The sequence below is a fragment of the Cynocephalus volans genome, chromosome 4 (assembly GCF_027409185.1).
Source record: "Cynocephalus volans isolate mCynVol1 chromosome 4, mCynVol1.pri, whole genome shotgun sequence".
Taxonomy (NCBI): domain Eukaryota; kingdom Metazoa; phylum Chordata; class Mammalia; order Dermoptera; family Cynocephalidae; genus Cynocephalus; species Cynocephalus volans.
Genome location: NC_084463.1, coordinates 16,853,682 through 16,878,076, shown reverse-complemented (window position 1 = coordinate 16,878,076; position 24,395 = coordinate 16,853,682). Strand labels below are relative to the sequence as shown.

Below are 24,395 nucleotides of genomic sequence, written 5' to 3'. Positions count from 1 at the left end.
CTAAAATGAATACCAATTGGACCTTGAGAGGAAAAAGGTCACAAAGGGGCAAGATGGAGGCCAAGGCTGGGGGCCAGGGTGGCCTGGCTGGCTGGTTTAGATATTTGAGCATCTCTGGCCAAGTTCCTCCCTGTGTGGCCATCCAGCCTACCGGGTTCCATTCGCATCTAACACAATAGAGCACCATCTACCAGTGTCCCCCAATAGTGGGGAGCCCCTGAGATACCCGTGAATCCATGCATCCTAGAGGTGGATTAGGGGAAGGACTTGTGAAGGTGAAGGACTAATGGGTTTAGAGTCTACAGACTTGGGTTTGCATCCAGGTTCTGCTGTGGGATTTTGGGGCAAATCACTTAACCGGTCTAAACTCCATTAAAATGGAGATAACCACAGGTGCTCCTTAGAGCTTTGGGAGGATAAAATGAGATCCCGTGTGTGAAGGACGTGATAGCTTGGCAACTAACATGTAGTAAGTGCTCAGGTAATGCCCTTTCTCCTTCCCTTCTCCTCTCTCCCCAAATATAGGGGCACCCACAAAGCTCTCAGAGCTGTGTGTGAAGGAGGTGAGGGATGGGGGCCCTCCTAGGAAGGCTCCGGCACAGGCACCATCTTGAAGCCTGTTAGGGGATGGCCCAGCCTGATCCTGCTGATTCTCTCTCCAGGACAGAGATCAATCCATAATCGATTTGCAATTACAAATGCAGCCCAGAAAGTCATCCCGGAGGTGCTGGGGGTACAAGGAGAGGTGAGCAGAATGGAGGGGAGAGTAGCGAGGCAGAAAGCAGCCAGCCACAAGAGCTGCAGAGACGTTAGCAGCATTTAAAGGAATTTGCTCTGTGGTGAGAACTCCATTGCTTTTCCCTGGAGCTGGGGGGAATCAGCGTAAGGCAGTTCAGTCTCATAAAATATTAAAAGAAATGCATAATCTGAACAGAGAGGAGAGGTTGCTCTGGAAGGAACATGACCAGACAAAGGAGGGGCACCTGCCTGGCAGTTCCCTAAGCAGTGAGCCTATTTGGCCGGTCCGTGGCACAGGGGCCAGGTGACAGGATGGAGGGACTGGGTGGCAGGATAGTGGAACAGTTGCGGATCAGGGACTCAGCCTCTGACGTCAAATGCCAAACATGGTTGAGGGATATGTTGGCTGAGATGAAATAGCCACAGAACCCCAAGAGGAGGCCACTTTGGAGTGAGGGTCAGGAGAAGGACTGAAAGGCACAATGAAGAAAGCATGACAGGGGAGGAAGCAGAAAGGAGAAAAGAAAAGGCGAGAGCAGAGAAGAAAAAACTGGGGAGCTGAAGTCTTGGCGACCTCAATGGTGAAGATCAGAGCCATTGCTGGAATAACAACCTACCGCATATCTGAGCTGTTACTTGGAACACAGCAAGAAAGATTCAAATTGAACATCAGGTCTGACTTCCTGGGCCGAGGCTGTGAGATGCTGGAAGGGACTGAGCAGCACAGAAGCAGGACAGAAGCTCCTTTGTGGCCTGGGTGGGTCTGAGTCATCATTCAGGATATGTGAGGGAGCGGGGGATGGGGGGTTGTCACCATGGACCCAGCACATGGCAAGAAAGCTCAGGGTCTCAGCCCAGCGGGGAGAAGCCAGCTACTGGAGGTGTGAGGCCAGCTGCAGCCTCACGGCTAGGAGAGCAGGCACTTGAGAGTGCAGATAACAATTTTGAGAGTGGGCTCATAAAACAGGAAAGATAAATATTCTGCCCAAAGCTGCAGGGACTCACCGAGCACTCTGATCATAAGAGATAACCCTGGCATCGAGGGGGTAGGTTCTAAGAGGGCCTAGGGTAGGCAGAAGCCTGTCTGCGGCTCCCCTGCCTCTGCAGGGGAGGGTCGTGGAGGAGGCGTCCAGTGTGTACTACCATCCTATTTCTAAGAACCAGATCCTCCTAAGACTAAAGCTTCTGGAAGGCAAAGCCTTCCACCCCATAACCCCCCCCTTCTCCCCAGCAAGCTGCATCTGCCCCTGAGGACCCGGCTAGAATGCCCTTGGGGCAGAGAGGGGCCGAGGGGCTACTTTCCCACTATCTCCCTCGATGTATCTGAAGGGGAAGGACTGATGAATTCCAGGAAGGACTAGGACTAGACAGAATCTCTGAAGTTCCAAGTCTGTGTTCCCGGGGGAAGGAGCAGGGGACCGAACAGGGAGGGGACTGTTACTCTGAAACTTGTCTCCTACCATCTTTTTCTCCCATGGAGCTAGAACTAGAGGATATGGACTCAACACTTGGAAATGAGAGAGTCCAGTTAGAGGTTTCACCTGAGGATGAATGTACTGCTTGAAGTAAACACTGGAACTGATGAATGAGGAAGAAAGCAAAATAAAATCTCTTTTCCAGAGAACTTATAAAACAGAGGCTTTCAAACTTTATTTTAGCAATAAAATGTAGCAATGTCTTTCCCCAAAGGCATTCTTCCCAGAATCCCAATATATAAACAGATAGCCCTGGAGCTGCTAATGTGGACAGGATGCTCAGACTTCTGCCCTCTGGCCTCCCGCTGACCACCACCCTCGCCAGCCTCCCCTCTAACCACCACATGCAAGGGGCTACTGGAGGCACCGCCACCAGACCCTAAGACTTGATGGAGCTCAGCTTGAAAATCTGCTGTCAAACATGTCCTCTGAGACCTTCCATCGAAACAACCTGGAGCAAAGTAAGTGCTCGGCAAAGAGCTGCTTCTTTCATTTATATTGATGTTGTTATTAATAACACCAGCCCAGCCTTGACGGGCTCTTCCAGCACTTAAGCATCAATGATCTCTTTGGGCTCTGGGCACAGGCACCAGCCCGCAGATATTTCCCCAACTCAGCCCAGCACTCACCTCCTTCTCCCCACAGATGTTGCTGATGATGGAGCTGGAGGCTGGGCTGGACGATGGTCCCAGGACGGCAACCACCCCCTTGGGGAGGATCTGACACACTGCGGCCAGCGGCAGGGGAGGAAAGGAAGCAAGGAACTCATCAGGTCGGGCTTGGGCCGGCTGCCCTGACTGGGCTGCAGCCTCGCATCCCCAGCCTTCACCCACGACCCTGCCTTCTGCCCAGCCCTTCCCCAGGCCCCTTCTCCAACCCTTCCAAATCCAGTGTCTCTTCTTTTCCCCCTGGACTACTGGGCTCCAGGACAGTTTTATTGGAGTTTATGGATAGTATTAAATGAGGAAATGACCCAGGTTATGACAGCATACGGCCACAGCCAACAGGGTATATAAATCGTCTGGGCTGTCACTGAAGGACAGAGGCAAAAGAAGGAAACCTGCAGATCTCACCCCTGCCTGGCCTGCGATGGCATGGGGGGGAGCCCAGCATGGCTGCTGCAGGGGCAGAGGGCCCAGTGTACAATCTCTTGGTCCCCCCAAATATAAAGAGGGTCTGGGAGGAAAAAAGGTTGACAGGCAGAGGGGCTAAGAGGGGCTAGGATGACTCAGACAGAGAGGAAGAAAGCAGATTCAGCTAATGTCACAGAAAGGGGAAAGAGAGAAGAGGAAAGAGAAAATGGGAGACAGAGGTAAAGAAGGAGATGCAGAGACGAGTCTCACCGGTCAATGCCCCTCAGTTTGCCTCGCCTGCCTGGTGCCTGGCACCCTGGCTGCCCTGCGCGTGGCAGGTCTGTCCTGACCAACCTCCATGCCTGTGATCTCGCACTTCCTCAGTGGCAAGGCACCGTTCCCACCTCTACTCTGGATACTCTCTCACCTGTCCAGGATCACTGCAAACACCGCCTTCTCCTTAGAAATTCCTGCGTTCCTTTGATGGAATCAACCCTGCCTGGGGCTCCCAAGGCCCGTGCTTTTTGCCTCTATTCTAAGACACTTGTAACTGCATCTATTTCAGTGTGTTGTTTAGAGTTCTCCTCTCACTAGATTTCAAACCTCTTAAGGGCAGGAACTGCCTACATTTGTCTTCAAATCCCTGCTTCTCGTCTCCTCCATGTTCAGCACAATGTGTTCCAGATAGCAGGTGCCCAATTCATATTAGGTGAATGAATGCGTGAATGAATGGGACAGTGGTCAGAAGAGGAGGAGAGAATCTAAGATTTTAAAGTGCAAGAGACTGAGAAAAGAAGGAAGGGAGAAGAAGGGGGAAACACAGGGAGAGAGAGCATGAAATAATTTTCAGTACACACACTGTGATATAACCAAGAAGCTGCCCCTTAGAATATGCATTGAGGTTTCCCACTGCACAACATGACATCCTTGTCTGCAAAACCCAAAGCTTAACTCCATACACTTTTCCTCCTACTCACTTTAGGAGTCAGGCAGAGCCATTTCCCAGGCTAGGACACGAGGTTAAGGGGCCAGCATAGGGTTCCTTGCTGAGTCAGTTGCAAGCCAACCTGCAATCTGGATGCCCTCTTTGGTTAGAGTCCCAACCTTTGGTCAATGCAGCCAAGTGACCGCCGGAATGGGGCACAGGTGGCAAGGTAGAACAGCAGGGCTCAAATCCCAGCATTGCAATTTACCATAGAACTATAGATCTGTGAGGTCTTCTCTTAGCCTGAGGCTTGGGAAGGAATCCCACAACATCCCGAATCACAGCTGACTGAGAAGCTACAGGCAGAGGGCACCTGGAGGGACTGGTTGGTCCTAAGTGTCAGAACCATCTCCAGTGGCAGAAGTAGCCACGATCAAGCTGTTTCCACATGAGTATCTCACGTGAGCTCAGCCAACTTAACTCTTACCGCCTACTAGGTGATTAAGATCATCACCCTTACAACAGCCTCAGAAGGAGGTCTTATCTCCTGATTTACCAATAAAGAAACAGCATCCTAGAGATGTTAAGCAACTCACCTTAGGTAACACACCTGAACAAGGTCAAAGCCAGCATGTGGACTCAAGCTCCTGACCCCATCTAGTGTTCTCTCCACTCTCTCGCAGCCACCTATTTTGCAGCCAGCTCTTCTCAACCCCTTACGATTGAGGTCCCCCCGCCAGCCTCCTTCTCCTGAATCTTCTTTCTCCAAGGTCACCACAGCCTGCTATCTCTTCTCATCCCACTCTCTTTTTGCAGCGTTTGATGTTTGCTGATTTTATTGTTCTTTTTAACTTCATAATGCCGTCCAATCCTGATTCTCAAGCAGGTTCTCTGATCAGTCTCTCTCTCTGCCTTTGCTGACTCCTCTTGCTTATCCCTCCTGCTGAGTTCAGGTGCTACCCACGCCTCTCGCTCCCTGGGCAATCTCACTCTTGCCTGTGGCCTTCACCCTCGTCTCTGCCCAAATGAGCCTACACTCTTGCCTATGTCCTAGGTTATAAAGTCAAGCTCCAACCCCCAGCTAGACATCACCACAGGGCCTTCTCTCTGGCATGTCACACTCAGCGTGGCTGAGTAAAGCACAGTCATTAAGAGCATGGACCCTGATGCAGAGCTGTCTGGGTTTGAGACTCAGCTCTGTCACTTACTGGCTGTGAGACCTTGAGCAAGTCACCAAACCTCTCTGGGCCTGTCTACTCACCTATAAAACTGGGATACTAACAGTGCTTCCTTTGTTGGGCTGTTCTGAGAATTAAAGTGAGTTACTACACACGAAGTGCTTTGCATGGTACCTGACACACTCCATGACCCTTCTTATGATCCCCATTACATCATACTTGCTACATATCTGTCATAATGATTCGATCTTCACGTTTCTATGAAGAAGATTCATTTTTATCTTCACTCTACAGATGGGGAAACTGACGCTCAGAAACTTTAAGTAACTTGTTCAAGATCACTGAACAGGGCTTGCAGAACTGGGCTTGAAACTGGAGATCCATCTGGCACCAAAGCCTATGCTCATAACCACCCTACTCCCCTGAGCTCCCCAAGCTCAAAGCCACACTCAGCCTTGACTCTTTCTTGCCTTCCCTCACTAAATCTGTTCACTTGCTGTACCAACCAGGGGCCCAGATTCTGACCATCTGACCTGCTCACCCCTGAGGTCCCTCTTCCCTATCCCCACTGCCACTGTTCCAGGTCATCCACTCTTCACAACCTGCCCTCCTAAAGGGTCTCCCTGTCTCCAGGAGTCTTCATGTCCAGTCCATTCTCCAAACTGTGATGTCGAGTCTAATCTTGAAGCCTAGATCTGGGTGATCCTCCAAGGCAGTGCTTGTCTTATTCACCAGTGCATCCTCCAGACCTAGCATGGGGCCCGACACAGAGTTATGTGCCCAATAAATAGCTGCGGAGCCACAATGAAGCCTGCTCAGCGCCCTCCATGGAAAACTGGAAATAAACTAAATGTCTAGTCATAAAGGAATAGATATAGAAAGTGTGGGTCATATGCCCACATAGAATATTATTTAGGCATTTAAAATTAAGATGCTTATGAACAGTTTATAATAGTATGAAAAATATTTATGTAATAACATTGAAAGAAAGAAGCATGATATAAAATTATACATCTATCTATATGAAGGCTACAACTAAGTATATACAGAGAATAGCTATACATTGAGGAATGATTGGAAGATGTTATGAAAGCCAACATTTAGCGAGCATTAATTATGGCCCATTCAAAGCACCTTAAAGGAATCGACTTGTTTAATTCTAAAAACAACCTGATGAAATAGGTAATATTACCGTCAGCCTCATTTTACAATACAAAAACAAGACAGAAAAATTAGAGTAGAGTCTAGATTCAACTGCTCAACCCCTTAGCCCTGGACCAATTCCTACAGCACCGCACCATGCAGCCTCCCCCAGCTAATGCCATCAACTGGAATGTTCATAGAGACCGCCCTGGCCACTGGAACACTGAGTGATTTTTTTCCTTTTTTAATTTTAATTTTTCTACTTTCTATAATAAGCATGTATTCCTTTTATAACATAACATAAAAAATACAGTGCTATACTGAAAAAAAGTCTTCTAATGAGCAAGTAAAATTCAAGTGGGTCTGATCTCTTCAACATCCTACCTTTCCTGCCCTTTCTCTGTCATGCCAACTCCTGCTTCACCTCCAGGTCACCCAGAACACACTCATATTCCCCTCCCTGAGCCTCTTTCCAAGTGGTTATCTTTGTCCAGACCAGGGGTTCTTAACCTGCTGCCTGGGGTCTGTGGGTAGAAGTCAGGGGTGTGTGAACATATGGGGGAAAATCACATCATTATTTTCCCTAATCCCTGCTGAAATGTAGCATTTCCTTTAACTCTGAATGTAGGCAGTAAAGCACAGTATATTAACAGTACCTGTGACTTTGTCGTCAACAAAAATCACCAGTGTTTTCATATCACATTACACTGCTGTGGATATCTTAAAATACCATTAGTATTCATTACTACTTCAAAATTATTCTAGTACATAGACCCGATGCTGGGCTTGGCTATTTAATACATTAAAAAAGAAGCACATGCCTTAATTTATCACCATTAAAATATTTTAACTGCATTTCCATATAATTGGTTTCCACGGTCATCCTATCCATTTTATTTTATTCATTTGGAAGCATTTTTCTGAGAAGGGGTCCATTAACATCCCCATTCTACCACAGTCTTGGCCCTCTCTCGCCCTTCTGCGTGGTAAACTCCTACTGATACTCCAAAGCCCAGCTCAGTCCCCTAGGCAAGAAGGCATCTCTCCCTTTCTATATTCGCATCACGCGGTGAGTCTGAGTCTGCTCTGAATTCCTGCCAGCTTTTACTCCAAGCAGGCTCGTGATATTGGGCCTCAACAGAGGGAAGTTTCTCCTGAAAATAAATTCTTATTGAAGGCCAAAATTCCATATTCCCAATTCCAAAATCCAAAAGGCTGTGAAACTGATGTTTTTCATCAAACTCATTTGGTGGCAAAATCTGACCTAAACAGACAGATGGAAAGCTGTTTATAATGTGTGAATACTCGAATATAAGTATGCATTTGTTTGAGTATGGGATGTTACTGGCAAAGTTATTTAATGTATGCTCTATGTGCACCACAGGACTTTTCCAATGTCTCACAAGTTCTGGATTCTAACTAGACACATCTGGCTCAGGGGTGGGTGCACCTGTGCCTGCTGTTCTGAGCTCCTCCCACACATGTCCACATGTCTGTCTCCCTCACTGGATCGTACACTCCTTGAGGACAAGGGTCAGGTCTATCCAGTCCTGGCAAAAAGGAATTTCTCAACAGATGTCTGCTCAACTGAATTGAAATGATCCAAATACGTCCAAAGAAATTGAATTATCATCCTCCCAGCAGCCATGTCCTGGGGATTCCCTGGGATCTGGGAATTGATCTTTCATTCCCTATGAAGGATGCCCTGCTCAGTAGAAATGGAAATCATTTATAAAGAGCCTCAGCTCTGGAGCCAGCCCCTCCCCCACACCCCCAGACTCTGATTCTGCAGTCCCTGCCTGCCTGTGTGAGGACTCCGAGCAGTCTGTGGGGGGACAGGAGGAGATGGAGATGGGCTTTACTTCTGGTTACCAGGGTGCAAGGAATGGAGGCAACATGGAGACGAGTGACATTGCCATGGCAGCTAAGTTTTCCAGCCAGCAGAGGAGTTGAAAGGCAACTGTCAGAGCAGCCACTTGAATAAAAGACCATGCTGGGGTTTTGTAACCCCATGCAAGGACTTCTTCCCTTCAAAATGCCAGCTCTGGCCTGGATTCCAAGTCCCCTTAGAAACCTGGCTGGGCAGGAGGGGCTCGTGGGAATTTACTCCTTCCCTGAGCCTTCTCAGGTCCCTCCCCGCAGACAGAGAGCAGCTCAGGGAGGGGAGGGTCTGGCTGTGAGGCAGATTTCCAGAGGGGTCGATCATAGGTGATGATCGCACTGACGGCAGCCCCTCCAGGGAAGGGGCAGCTTCCTGGGTGGATGAGAAAGTGGGTCCCCCTCACTGATGGTGTGACACGTGATGAGCTACTAAGTCACTCTCTGAGCCCATGTGGGAAACCATCCTGGCCTTCCAGGACTGACAGAGATGCAGGGCAGAGAGAGCTCAGAGTCCTTTGTAGAAAGACACTTCAAGGTGCTGGAGCCGAGGACAGCAGGAAGGCAAGGTCTCTCTTTATGCTTGTTTGTATCACACGCCGTGCACAATGCAAAGCCAATTGTCCAGGGCAAGGCAAACCTTTGCCTCAGTCAACTCCAAAGAACAGAGATCTCCTGAGGGACACGTTTCCTTCTGAACTTCCCATAAGTGGACAGTGGGCCAAAGGGACTGGCCCTTCTGGTCTCCAAGCCAAGGAAGGGAGCAGGTGAGGATGTGAGTCCAGGTCTCTGTGTTGTCACGCCCACGACAGGGTCCACCTGGCCAGAGCTCCCCAGGGCATCAGAGAATTCAAACCCACCATCGGTTCACTTCACCAGCAGCACATCGTGCAAAGCCCTCAGCCTGGTCCCAAACCACAGTGCCAGTAGCAGCACCATTTCCTGGGCTTTCCTTGTGCCCAGCACCTGCTGACAGCCACACTACCACCCTGAATCCTTACTGTGGCCCTGAGAAGGAGTAGTTCCTACACTAATTCTACTACTACTACTAGGTAAAATTTATTGAGACCTCACACTATTCCAGGCACTACTAGCATCATCTCATTTAATCCTCACAACCACCTCATGAAGTGAGAACTCTTCTTATTCCATTTTACAGATGAGGAATGCCAGGCATAGGAGATAAGCCCAAGGTGCTGAGAGAGCCGGCATTAGAATCCCGGTGCATCCAACGCTGGAACCTGAGTTCTGAGCGCTAGTCCACACTGCTCTCCAAGCCTGGCCCTCTCCTCTGCCCCCACAGAAACTGTTTTAGCCACACCCATCTGTCACTGCACCCAATGTACTCTGTTTTTTCCTGCCTTACACCTTCGCTCCTGCTATTATGCCACCTACCTGGATACCTTCTTCCCTTCTCTTCACCTATGGAACATTCCAAGGCCCACTCAGGAGGCCTTACCTGACCACCTAGCCCAGTAGACCTAGTTCTGACCTCCTGCTGCCCTGTCTGTGCCACTCGCTGGCCTGCCTGCAGAAGAGCCACCTAGAATTTGTCACTTTGCAAATGCGTGGGTCTTAACTTTTTCCTGGAAAAGATCATGAGCCTCAGATTCTCCACCTGTAAGACAGGGGGTTGGACCAGATGATTTCTAAGCCCTGTAATTCAATGCATGTCTGGGTCCATGTTGTGCACACGTGATGTGTGTGGTAACTCAGAGAGGGGGAACAAGGAGTATTTGTTGAGTGACTCACCACTATTTGTATGCTGTTCTCCTCTGGCTTCTTACTTTTTTTTCTTTACATTGACTTCAATTCATTCTATTGAACTGATGGAGGGATGCTAACCCTCATGTATCAGAGAAAGCCCCAAATCACCAAAGGTTACACCCATGGAGGCTCTGGAGCCTGTGCAGGAGCAGCAGCCACATAGAGCCCAACACTGTGCACCCAGCCCCACTCCAGGTGCGCTGGAGCCCTGCGAGGCCCTGATAACCAGTGCATCTCTGGGTTTCAAGGAGAAACTGGATGGATAGCTGATAGCACACTTGGCCTCACAGAGACCAACTGAGGCAAAGGCGAGGGGGTGACAGAGAGGCCCCTGCTTCCAGCTCTGCAGTAAAGTAAACCTCCAACTGACTCTGGCAGCAGCGGGGATGGTGCCTTGGGGCATTCAGGTGGTAAAGGGGTGGGCGCTTAGCTGGCTCTAATATCTGAGCCGCAGGAGATGCCCTGATCTTTAGGAACAGGGGAGGACGATGCCTTGTGGGAGCTCCTGACAAAAGAAAGACTAAGGTGGAGATAACACATGGAAGGGCCAGGCAGAGATGGCCTAAGAGGTCTTGTCCTTCCCTTCTACTTCAGATCTGTGGGCTGTGCAGGGGAGCTGGAGAGTCAAACATCAGGAACCCTGGGGCAATGACAGTCAAAGGGCAGAGGTGGGGGACATCTGATGTGGGTTGGAGGAAACTCTACAAGTGACCCTTACTTTACATAATCCCACTGTATAAAAATCTGTCCATTTGAACCAGATAGAACAGGGGATGATTTTCTCCTCGTATCTTTCCAGCTTCCAGATTGGCTATTAATTAACGCCCTTTGTGATACTTTCCATCTCCAAGCCTCACTTTCAACCATCAGATGAGGGCTGGCTTCTGGACTCCAGCATTGTTAGCTTCTTTACACTTCATAATCTTTGATTCTTATAATAACCATTGCTTCCCTTGGTTTACTCTCCCATCCCAAATATTATTCATGAAGTGTGATGTGCACAGAGCTTCTTGAAAGCCATTACTGAAAGTAAGGCACATCTGTACCCTGTTGGATTTCTATGGCCCCAACTTCAATCAGAGCCTCTACTTTCCACAACCAAAAACATAATCACTAGGGCCTCTTTCAGCCCCTTGCAGCAGATTCCCTGGCCACAGGGTGATAGGTGTGGGGTTGGGGGAATCTTCCTGGGCCCCAGAGTCACTCCCATATGTTTAAGTTAATCATGCAAATTGGCCCTGGGCCACTAGCCCAGGGAAAACACTGCCTTTGACATTGAGCAGCAGCTGGCTCGAGGTGGCCCACTACAATTTCCAAAGGCTCAAAGCTGTCAAATGCATCAAGCCCAGAAAACTGGAAAGAGAAGGGGAATATCCAATTACGATGGATGTTGACATTAAGCAGGCCACTGGAGAAGAGCCTGGGGGACAGTGCTGCCACAGATGTACGGCTGAACTTTGAAACAGAAGACAGAGAGAGATGATGGTAAGAGGCTGGGAGGAAGTCTGCTCAAAAGTGAGGGTGTCAGAAGAAAGGCCATGACAAAAGCCATAGCTGTCACTTCCTGAACACCTGCTCTGTGCATGGTGCTAAGCACCTCACCTGCACTATCTCATGGAATGCTCTGAATGACATTATGAGGCGATAATACCATCACCCCCATTTTACAAATGAGGAAACTGAGGCACAAAATGGTTAAACAGCCTGTCCACATCACACAGTTAATAAACTGTAGAGCCAGGATTTAAATCTGCTCAGTCTGATTCTAAAATCCATGCTCCTAATACTCATACTACACCATCTCCCCAAAGTGGAGACTGCAGAGCTATTGGAGCTCCTTCACTCAGGAATCCTGTTCCCTTCCCATCTTCCCTCCCCCAATACCACCACTGGTCCCCAGTCCCTGCTTTAGCCAACAGCATTAACCTACCACTCACTCACCCCCTTACTTTGGGAGGGAAAGAGCTGGACTAGAACCTTTCTATGAACTACCGGGGTGGTATTTAAGACTCATTGAGGGGGACACTCTGGCTTCAGATGAAAGGCTTTTGTGATAGAAAGATCCAGAAGCCTTCTTTTCTAACAAATGCTAATCATGCCTCAAACATGCTAACATGTAAAAGCTGAACTGGACCTCTCGCTAATAATATACTTGGTGCCTAAGAGAAGAGCATTTTTAAAATGCCCAAAGCTCTGTATGTGGAATAAAGATATCAGTTTCCTTTATTCCCCTGACTCATCTGGCTTAATATTTTAGATGTATTGACTTTCCTAAACTACACTGCATGGGTCATTGGGAGAGGAAATTTACATCTGCTAATGACACTATCCACAATGGGCCAATCTATGGTCTCAGTTCTGCCAGGAACTCTGAAGAACTTCAGAAAAGGAAAGAGGAGCTGGTTTTTCAAAGTATGGACTACAGAACTATTTAGAAATCTGGACCCCTGGCTGAGACCTGCTCTGCTGGACAAAGAAACTGTAGACTGGACTAGGAGATTCACAAGAAGTCTTTGCTGGTATTTCTGATTTCATTTGGAAGATCCTGGGAAATCTGAATTGTCCTTTCATTGTTCTAGAAATTAATCTCTAGGACAACTGGAATTTTTGTCTGTTCCTTGCTAAATCCTCATTGCGTAGAATATAGTATGATAGGTACTCACTAAATATTGATTGACGGACTGAATAATCAAATGAACAACTGTTTTGGTACTTGTTTCCCCATGCCCTCTTCTGGGGGAATCTGTGCCCATAGATCCTGCTGGCTCAATGGCCTTGTTCTGTACAGTATGAACTGTTCTCAGTCACAGCTACTGGACCAGGAGTGGACATTGTCCCCAGGTGGAGTTATTAGGCAGTCTGGCCAACACCTGCAACTTGTGAGACTGGCCACACGGCAAGAAGAGCTGGACCAATCAGATCCTCTACCTGGGGAATCCAGACCACGAGGCATGGAAGGAAGCTGCCACTGAGGTGCAGTCTAAAGGGAGACTATAAGCCACCTGAGAGCAGGGACTGTGTCTATTTTATTTTCTGCATTGTTCCCAATGCATGATACCCTGAATCATACCTAAAACAGAGTAAATGCTCAATAAAAGTTCCTGAATGAATAAAGAGCAAGTAAATTGGGCCTAGGTGGCTGTTTTGGGACAGGTGCGGGAGGACTAAGCCAGGGAAGTCAAACTAGCGAAGTGGGAAGAGCAGGGATCCAGCACCACAAGAACATTTAAGAAGCTGAGAGAGAGAGAGGGAGGCTGGCAGGTCTCCTGAGCTGCTGCCTTCCTCCCTCTTACCCTTTCTGGATTCTACCTGTTGTGCTAGTGCCAGTGTGAATGAGTTTCTTTTCTTGCAACCCTAACAGCCCCAAGAGCATCGCTGGATCTTCAGATGGAAGAGCAGATGTCTGACATACGTACCTGAGCAAGTTGTTTTTTGTTTTATTTTGTTTATTTGTTTTTGCCACTGAGTGTTGCTAAAGGTTAAAATGGATTAGAAAGGGACTCTTCAAAGTCTTAGGGAATAGACGTTATCATCTACCTGGGCTGATGGGCTAGTCTCCTTCCCTCTGAACTGGAGCTTTTCATTTTCAGCCTAGCTACAAGCCACTGACCCAGTAACTTGGGCCCAATCCTGTAAAGTCGCAAAGGTAATACCAGCAACATGCCTGAAGATTGCAGGGGACAAGTAGTGGATTGTGTACTGGGCTTGCAAGGTCCAGGCCTAGCTCAGTCATTGATTAGCTCTGTGGTTGGGCAAATTATTCAATGTCTTTGGGCCTCAGTTTCTTTTCTAAACTGGAGGTAATAACACTTAACTCTTGGGTAATGTGAGAATTAAAAGCAGTGCCCAGCGCATAGTAGGGGCTCCATATATGTGATTGAATGGCCTACTATGTATGTCTATAAAACACTGCAATTCACAGATGATTTCCTATATTTAAGTAATTTAAATCTCACAACTTGCAAGATTTGCAAAGCAGAGCCTAGCATTCCTATCTCACAGACGAAGAAACTGAGGTTCAGATAGGATAAGTGACTTGCTCGAGGTTACACACAGAGTGAGTGGCCAGACTCAGTTTTCTCCCATGACACTGCCCATAGCACAAGAAAGCAAGACAAGCAATCAGATGTCTTGATTAAATGACAATGGCTAAGCTATGCTATGGTTGGCTGTATCACTTCTTCCTTAATCACACACAAGACTTCATTTGGGGATGTGTGTATGTAATGTCCAGGAGGTTAACGAATCAATATATGAAGGAATGAATGCATGGGTTGATGAATGAATTAATGAAAGAGTATTCTGCATTAATACTACTCCACACATGGTTCACAATAAAACCTGGGATCTTATCCAGGTTGAGAGCCTCATAGGGCCTCCTGGTGCATATTTCTCTACCTCCCCTGGGAATATCTATATCAGAGGCCTGGCGATGGGTGCAGCTTACACCACCAGCTCGTCCTCTGCCAGCAAGGGACGCAGAGGGCAGCCCTGCCCATCCTACGTACTGGTTTCTGCAGTCTCATACTCGCTGTCTCTGAGAAGCTCAAAGATGTCCACTTCGACCTTGGCCTTGCCCAGCCTCTCAGGAGCACGGTTGATGCGGTTCTTGGCCAGGGTGATGGAGAGCCGCTCCCCTCTGCTGCACTCCATGGGGTCATCCAAGATCGCAGCTGTGGGCAGCAACCACATGGACACAGTTGGTACTCTACCTGCTACTGTTATCCCTCCTCTAGCCTCCCCCCACTGCCCCCTTCCTCTTCCAGGCAGCTCCCCAAATCCCTCTCCACCCTGCCATCCTCAGAACTATCTCCAAAGCAAGTTCTCTACATGCTTAAGGCTCTCGGGTTGTAGACAGGTGTAGCGGTGAATTCTGATGTGGATATGCTCCTCTGGAACCCTGTAATACCAAGGCAAGCCACCAGGGGTCCTCTCTGCATGTGGTCCCTAGGCCCAGGCACAGGGATACTCTTGGCTGTTATGTCCACGTGCACACAGAAGGCACGTGTGTGCAAAGGAAAGGAGAGAGGGGCTGTCCTCTGCAAATGGTATTCTAGGCATATGAGAAACTCCCCCTGAGGTGAGAGAGGGTTAGAAGAGACCAGGTTTGTGAGGGAGAGCTGTTGTATCAAGGAGCAGCTGCAGGATACTGCTGAATGCCGGCTGTCCAGGCCCGACACCAATGAACCATGTCACTTGGGTGAGCTGCACAGTCTCTCTGAACCTCTCTTCCTCACTGAACAATAGGAATAGTAAGACAACCTCACAGGGTTGGTGTGAGGAATCAATAAGATACTGTAGGCAAGTGGCACGACACGTGGACTTAGTGTGACAATCAGGGTGGACCACTGGAGGGGTGCAGTGGCAAAAGTTACCCAACTCTGGAAGCAGTGTTAAGTATAAGTGTTACAGTGTCACAGAGAACTGGGTTTAAATCCCAGCTCCACCCCTTATCAGCTATGGGATCTCAGTTTCCTCACTTGAAAGAGCCCACTCTTTGGGCCCTTTTGAAGATTACATGAGGTAGTATGTGCTCAAACAAAATCTTGCGCACAGTAGGCACTTAATAAATCTAGCTACTGAGATGCTTCATTCTCTTGATAGAGGTGAAGTTACAAAAACGAAAATCTCCACACAAAATCTTACACACAAACGTTCATAGCAGCATTATTCAGAATTGCCAAAAAATGGAAACAACCCAACTGTCCGTCAACTGATGGATAAATAAAATGTGGCTTATCCATATAACGGAATATTATTTTATAATAAATAGGGATAAAGTACTGATACCTGCTATATCATGGATGAAACTTGAAAACATGATGCTAAGTGAAAGAAGCCAGGCACAAAAGACCACGTATGAGATAGTTCCATTTATACTCACATAAAGCATCCAGGATAGGTGAATCTATACAGAAAGACTAGTGGTTGCCCAGGATTAAGAGAATTGTGGAGAAGTGGGGAGTGACTACTAATGCATACGGTGTTTGGTTTTTTTTGGAGTGATGAAATGTTCTAAAATTGATTGTGATGATGGTTGCACAACTCTGTAAATATACTAAAAATTACTGAATTGTATACTTCAAATGGATGAATTATGTGGTATGTGACTCATATCTTAATAAACCCATTATAGAAGAAAAAAAAGAAATAACAATTTTATCTTTCAGAGGTTGAAGACTCAGAAAAGCAACATAGGAAATCAAGCCAAAGAAATTTCACCAATACATGGCCATTAAATCTGAGTGGCTGGTGTGGACAGAGAGACCCAGGTTCCATGATGTCTCTTCTATATATTGCTCCCAACCCTACTGTGATCCATCTCACAAACCAAAAACTGGGACACAGAATACTACAAAGCACATTTTTTTCTGATTTGTGGATTTATTTATATGCATAACCTCCTTGAACCATAAAAGTTAAATTTCATTTACTCAGGGTGCCATGCATGGAGTAATAGAAGTGTGTCCCAAGACCTAGGCAATAAAGTGGGCTTCTGTGAATGAACTAGCACACCTGAGGTGACTAGTCACCTGCAGGAGTGGCCAAAGCATGGAGGACGTGTGACTGAAGAGTCTGGGAAAACTTAAAACCCCCACCAAAGTAAGCTCAGGGAAGCAAGACCAGAATGAGATGGTCACTCAAGGAGCAGAAAGTGAAGCAGTAACACTGTGCTGTAACAGGATGACAGCGCTGGGACTGGAAAAGACGTGGAGCAGCCCAGAGGAATGATTCTCAGATGGTGTTCCTCGGCGAGCCCCTGAGTTCCTTCAAGAAGTGGAGGCGAGGCTGTCTGGGGGGTCCGAAGCCCCCTGCCAGCTTCAACCAGCACAGCTCCACACCCACCTGTTGTAGATACTGAGGCTCCACATAATAATTGACATGGGAAAAAATGTTTACCCCAACGATGAGCCTAGCCCTCGGCTATGGAAAAGAGATATCAAAGAAGGTCAGAAATCAGCAATGCCATCCAGCACAAGTCATGGGAAAGAGACACTGGATCCACGCCGTGCGAGCTTCACATTTATTCAGCAACGACGGTGGTGTAAGTGCTTAGTGGACATAATCCCACGTAATCTCTGCAACAACTCTGTGAGATGGGTGTTTTATCTTCACTTGGAGACAAGAAGTCGGAGGTCAGAGGGCTCACATGACCAGCCCACGCTCACAGGACGGGTGGGTGGTAGTGGAGGGAGTTGATCACAAGTCAGCCTAACCACAGCTCATCCTCTTTCTCATGAAAACTTGTCTTCCCACGGATCTGCTGCTAAGAAGAGGGTGTACTGGGAGGGTGCCTGAGCCCCTTGGGCACCATAAAGGAAGTCTCACCAAGGCAAATCAACTCAGACACTACTAATAACAGGCTGGACTCTGGACCTCTGAAAATTCCCCCAGGTAATTTCCTCGTTCCCCTCCCCGCACACCAGTGAGATTATTGGACTGGAAGCAGCTATCCTTCTCTTTGGGCCATGTGAGCTCACTATGACCAATTTTTCCATCTACAGTCTACTAACTACTTAACAAATGACTTGTAATAAAATTAATAAATGAATAAACTAATCTCTTAGAAAATGCTCATGTCCACTGTGAATCTAGGAACTCAGTCCTATTTTGATCTGGTTGTGCATGTTACAGAGTCACACGGGACTTGCCTCTGCCCCATCAGTACACAAAGGGCACAATCACACCTACATCCCAGGAGACAGCACACACAAAATGGTCTGTTCCAGAGCCTATTAGTTCTGTCCGTTCTCTTCTTTTTGCAAACTACACATTCCAGATGTGTGCAATGGACTTCACTGGGTCTCGTCCAAATTCATAAGCTGAAACCCTAACTCCCAGTGTGACTGCATTTGGAAATAGGGTCTTTAGGAGGTAATTAAGGTTAAATGAGGTCATAAGGCTGGGGCCATGATCTGATAGGATTAGTATCTTTATAGGAAGGAACACCAGAGAGCTCACTAGCTCTCTGTCCGTTGTGTGAGGACACAAGGAGAAGAGAGCCACCTGCAAGCCAGGAAGAGGGTCCTCATCAGGAATTGAATTGTCCAGCATCATGACCTTGGATTTCCAACCCTCCATAACAGTGAGAAATAAATTTCTGCTGTTTAAGCCCAGTCTGTGGTATTTTGGCATGGCAGCCTGAGCTGATTGAGACAATGTGCTAATAAAAACCCAGATGTGCAAGACACCAGCCAGCCATGTAACCCCTCACAATCAACCCACAGAGCATCGCTAGACACCTGGAGACAGAAGAATAATGGCCATGTGGAAGATAGGAAATGTGGGAATCTCCTATGAAGGAGGGTCCCCTCTGCACCCATTTCCTCCTTCCCTCCCCATAGGGTCTAACTCAGGACTCTGCACTCAAAGGTATTTAGCAGGTACTCACCAACTCACTAAGACCCAAAATCCTGCCTTCCCTACCCTCACCCCTATACCATTCCAGGCACCACTTTTCATTAGGTTTTAGATTTTAGACAGTGATTAATTTCTGGCTGGGAACAGCCTCAAGTGGGTGGTTGGTTGGCATCAAACATATTGGGATCAGAATAATTAGATGATAATAGGAACCCGGATTCCGGGACTGTGGACACCAAAGACAAGGTGGAGGCTCAGGCTGTCTCAGGACACCAGAGGAACATGTCCCTAATAAGCGGTTACCAAACAGCACACTTGTTCTTTGGCAGTCCCAGGAGAAGGACCCAGATGGATGAAGGAGAGCGGCGTGCTCAAGACTTAATGTGCAGCTGATGCTCCTGGCCTGTGCTGCATCCCCCAGGCCCGGCTGCCTGGCTAGGCTGGGATGTTCCGAGTTCCCAGCCTCTGCCTAATGAGAAACAATATGATCCGGCACATCCTCCAGCCCTGGGGACTGCTCTGCAGAGAAGCTGACCAGCAGCCACGATGAGGCTCGGAGGTCTGGGGCTGTAACGAGGGAAGGGCTGAGACTGGGGAGACACATTCAGGGGCCAGGGTCTGCCCCCCTGTCCAGCCATGGGGACTCAGTACACAATGACTCTTCCAACCCAGATAGGCTCAACACGCCTCCTGCATGCCTAGGAAGCCAGGGGTCCTTTGCATCTACATCGAGCCTGTCTCCCGGTGAGCTCCAAGCACTTTACCTCTGCCCAGTTCTAGTTCTAAGGCTCATGCCAAGAGAGGGCAGCCTCTTGACTGTACTCACCTCTACCCCAAGCTCCTCTCCGTGTTCTCATCTGTGGCTGTGTCCACTCAGGAGAGAACTTCTCCCCTGGGGCTGGCAGGCCTGGCTCTGCCCACTGCAGCACCCCTAATGAGTGTGTCTGGCTCCCAGACACCGGTGTAGCTACAGCGTCCCCCCATCACCCACCCCCTCAGTGACACAGCCTCTGTGTAAGAACCTGGACTGGCCTATGTTCTGTCCTGCATGCTTTTGCTGACACTGTCTCTTGTTCCCCCTACCCCTACCTGGCCTCTTCTCTCTCTCAGACTTAGCTCTTCCAGGAAGTCCTCCCTGACTCCCCCAGCCTCAGTGCTCTCTTTCTCCTTGGATTTCCTGAGACCCCCAACACTCCAACACTGCCCTGGAGGGGTATTTATCTTTCTATCTGTATCTGTGAGTTTCCTCTACTGCTTGTACGGTCCATATCTGTGGGTTCCGCATTTGCAGATTCAACCAACCTTGGATCAAAAATATTAACAACAAAAAATAATAATAACAATACAACAATACTAAATAATACAAATAAAAATACAGTATAACAACTATTTACATTTCATTTATATAGTATTAGGTATTGTGAGTAATCTAGAGATAACTTAAAGTATACAGGAGGATGTGTTTAAGTTATATGCAGGTACTATGCCATTTTATATCAGAAACTTGAGCGTCTGAGCATTTTGGTATCTGTGGCGGGGAGGGCCTGCAACCAATCCCCCACGGATACTGAGAGATGACTATACTTTAAAAGCCCAGAGTAAATCCCTCTTTCCTTTGACTCTTCACAGATTCCCCATCCCAAATTGATTCCCCCTTCCTTTGAACTCCCACAGAAATTTCTCTGTAGTTTTTATTAGATACAGACCACTTTCGACTATTTCATTATGCCTATTTGTCTACTTTTTGGCTCCCCAAGGGTGAGGACCACGCTTGTTTCATCTCTGCAACTGTGCAATTCTGGACACACAGTAGGCACTTCATGAATGGATTGCATGTGAGTAAATGAACGCAGGGAGGCTGCATGGCACCCTGCAGTGGGCTGGGGGCAGCCCCCTGCACCGGGGCCTCCAGGTCCCTGGAGCCAGTAGTTCTCCCGCTCTCTGCTCAACTGAGAGAACTGGAACGGCTTGCTCTTGCTCCATAAATTCTCCGTAGCCCTGAAGTGACCCCTCAGGTTGGAAAATCAGCCTCCTTAATCTCCTGGTTCTTCCAGAGACTCACTGCTGAAGATTTCCAAGCACTTCGATAACTCTTACCTCTTTAGGGGGTAGAATAAAGAGGTTTTACTGGAGAGTCTTTACAGACAGCATCTACAGCACTGCCTATGGCTGTTTGGCTCAGCCAGTCAGAGCCCTGTGCTAACAGGAAAAAGAGATGGTGTGGGCTCCGGGGAGCCAGTTAGCTTTACTCCCCAGCTGACCCCAGGCTGCTCACTCCCAGGATCCCCAGCCCAGCCCCATCATTCACCTCTGTCCTTTCGGTGCCCCTCTCTTCACCCCGTTGTTCCCGGTCAACCCTCCTGTTGGAGTAAACCACATAATGGCACAGGCTGCTTCCAGCACAAACTCACACCCTTCATCCTCACCTGAGGCATGATAGCGGGGTGTCGTCGGCCCTTGGCCTTGCTTGGCCAGTTCCCTCTTACATTACAGACTGTATTCACTTGCTGCACCTGCCATAACAAAGTGCCACAGACTGGTCAGCTTAAACAACAGAAATTCACGTTCTCACAGTTCTGGAGACTGGAAGTCCTAGATGAAGGTGTTGACAGGCTCTGAGGCCTCTCTCTTTGGCTTGCAGATGGCCGTCTTCTTCCTGTGCCTCAATGCGGTCTTCTCTCCACACCTATTTGTGTCCTAATCTCCTCTTCTTATGAGAGCACAAGTCATACTGGATCAAGGCCCACCCTAATGACCTCTTTTTAACTTAATTACCTCTTTGGAGACATTATCTCCAAATACAGTCACATTGGGGGTTAAGGCTTCAACATAGGGGTTTGGAAGGGACACAATTCAACCTATAACAAGGACCTTCTCCTCTAGCCATTGCACAGTCTCCATCCCCTCACTCATGGCCCACAGACTGGTTCAACAGAGGCCACTCTCAGTGGCCTGCCTTGACTTGTGTCCCCCACCTTCCCACAGGCTCAGATAACAGGGCTCCTATTGTAGGAGACTCTCCCATGGCCTGCCTCCTCTTCCCTGGGCCTCTGCCTAACCACCCCTCTCTTCTCTCCTTCATCCTCAGTCTCTCTCTGAGACCAGCTTATTCCCCTATGCTAAGTCATGGCCAAGGCATTCCCCTCCCATGTAGACCCTCCACGGACCACACTGACCCTGTGTCCCTCTGGATCCTCTATCCCACCCTCAGTGTGAGCCAGGCTTTTCCAATAAGTGCTCAGTGTTTGCTGCCTGCACATCATCTCATATTCGCCTTCTGTCCCCACCATCCCACTCAAACTGCACTCCCAAAGTCAACATTGACAACCATTTTTGCAAATTCAGTGGACACTTGATTCCTCATCTGATTATATCACTAGTTGGCATTGTTGTTTACGACCCACCAGGTGCAGTTCTAAGAACATCATGTATCTCATTAATCCTCACACAACTCTAAACTTATTGTCATGTTTTATAAGGTGAGAAAGGGAAGAAGCAGTAGGTTAAGCAACTTGCCCAAGATCTCACAGCTGCTAATGGCAGTCTGGGTCCAGGGCCTGGAAGCTGCTAGACCACATCACTAGGCTGCCTCCTGGGCTGGTGCTGCTTCTGCCTCTAAGAGTCCTGAGCATCCTTTCTTGCCTGACACCCTCAACATCCTTGGATTCCATGAAACTACTTTCCTGGGGTTCTCCTCCTACTTCTTTGACCATTTTCTCCAGATACACTCTTCTCCTGCCTAACATTTGAATACTGGCGAGTCCCAAGGTCTGTGCAGGCCCCTCCTCTTGCCACACTCCCAGGAGCTTCCTAAGTGTTCTTGTCCATAGCCACTAACATGGGAATGTTTTACTTACATCCAACGGCCTGGTGACATCTCCGTGTAAATGTCCAAAGGGCATCTCTAACTTACAGGCCCAAAGTAAGCTCACCTCCCTCCCTCCTATATTCTTCCTGTTACATTCCTAAGCTTAGCTAACAGCAGCACCAGCTACCCAGGCATCGTGCCCCAGCCCAGTTCCTCACCTCCCAGTAACCAGTCACCAACTAATTCTGGTTTTACCCACTCCGTATTTATCGAATCATCCTCTTCTCTCTAGTCTTAACACCGCTGTCGTAGCTCAGTCCTTTCATCTCAACTACTTAGCTGCAACCTCTTAACTCTTGCCTGGTTTTCCTGCCTCAAGTATGGCACTGCCACGCCTTGGCACTCCGTCACTCCCCTACGCAGCTGCCAGGGGTCACTTTGTAGTGTAAACCCCTGCTTAAACAGCTTTCACCCTCAAAATAAGTGGAATCCCTTGGCATGACACACAAGATCTGACTCTCTCTCTCTCTCTCAGCTTAAATTCTGCTTCCCTGCTCATCCCTCTCTACCTCCTAGAAATTGTGAACTGCCCACAGCACCCCCGCACACGTGCACACACGTACACATGTAGTGCTGTTGCGTGCCTGCAAACCTTTGCTCATTCTCCCTCCTGCCTCTTCACCTGTGCTCAGTGACGCAGGATGAGCCCTCAGCTCAGACATCCCCTCCTTCAGGAAGCCTTCGCTGAACACAGAGGCTGATCAAGTGTGACAACGATGTATTTCATAGCAACCCATGCACTTTATTCTGCTTTCAATCACTAGTTTAGTCTCCAACTTCCACTCTTTAATTCTTCCCATCCCCAGTGCCTGGCATCTGGCCTGACAACAGGAGGTGCTTTAGAAACATTCGAGCCAAACTTGTCTCTGCTTTTGAGGGATTCCATGCCAGCTTCTATTCCTTCCTTCAAAATTATTACTCTGACCTATACATATACGGAAAACTGATTTTGACAAAGGTACAGTGAAAAAATGGTCTTTTAAACAAATCGTGCTGGAATAATTGGATGTCCATATGTTTAAAAAAAAAATAGAACCTTAAACCCTATCTCACACCATATGTAAAAATTAACACAAAATGGACCAAAGACATAAAGGCAAAACCTACAACTATAAAATTTCTAGAAGAAAATCTTCATGACTGTGAGTTTAAAAAGATTTCTTAGATATAACACCAAAAGCATAACCCATAAAATAAAAAAATTGATAAACTGGACTTCATCAAAATTAGAAATGTCTGTTCTTCAAAAGACAATGTTAACAGAATGAAAAACCACAGATTGAGAGGAAATATTATATGCGAAGCATATACTGGAGAAAGGAACTTGCATTGAGCATATAAACAACTTTCAAACCTCAATAATAATTTTTAAAATTTTTTTTTAAATGGACAAAAGATTTGAATAGATATTTCACCAAAGAAGTTACATGGGTGGCACATGCTTAACATCATTTGTCATTGGGGAAATGCAAATTAAAACTACAATGAGAGACTTAGGGTGAGCCCTTCTTCCTGACATGGTTTACCCTGATTGCATCTGAGTAAAAGTACATAAAGTCTTCCTCCCTATGGGCATACAGGCCGGTGTTTACTTGCCTTCCTTAAGGAAATTCTCCTTCCTGTGAGTGGGTGGTTCTGGGAGGGGTGAGTCAGGTGTATTTTTTGGATTGTACGGGTTGTCCCAATGGGGGAAGAGCAGAGACAAGATGCAGAGCCTTTAAAATAAAACCTCATGGACAACGCGTGTTCATCCATCAGCAGTCCATCTGTCCTATCTACCCACCATGCATACGGAATGAGGATACAAAGGCACCCCGGAGAGGCCCAAGACCAGAGGCAACCACACACGCAAGGCACTAGTGGCCAACTGAGTAGTCACTGAGGTAGCCATACCAAATTGGCAACCACAGCAACATCTTAGTCAGTCAATAGTGTCAAACCTGTGGACTGTGAAACCCCCTGCCACAATGAATAAACATCAAAGAAAAG

General features: G+C 47.8%; 1 protein-coding gene across 1 annotated transcript in view; it reads right to left on the bottom strand.

Annotated features, from left to right (window-relative positions):
• GRIK4 (glutamate ionotropic receptor kainate type subunit 4) overlaps positions 1-24,395 on the bottom strand; it is a 307,828-nt gene that overhangs the window by 166,377 nt on the left and 117,056 nt on the right. The window contains exons 2-3 of the mRNA XM_063093085.1: positions 14,686-14,850; positions 2,843-2,940 (exon numbers count right to left, since the gene is read on the bottom strand). Coding sequence (XP_062949155.1) covers positions 2,843-2,940; positions 14,686-14,850 — 263 coding nt within the window. The remainder of the gene's footprint in view (positions 1-2,842; positions 2,941-14,685; positions 14,851-24,395) is intronic.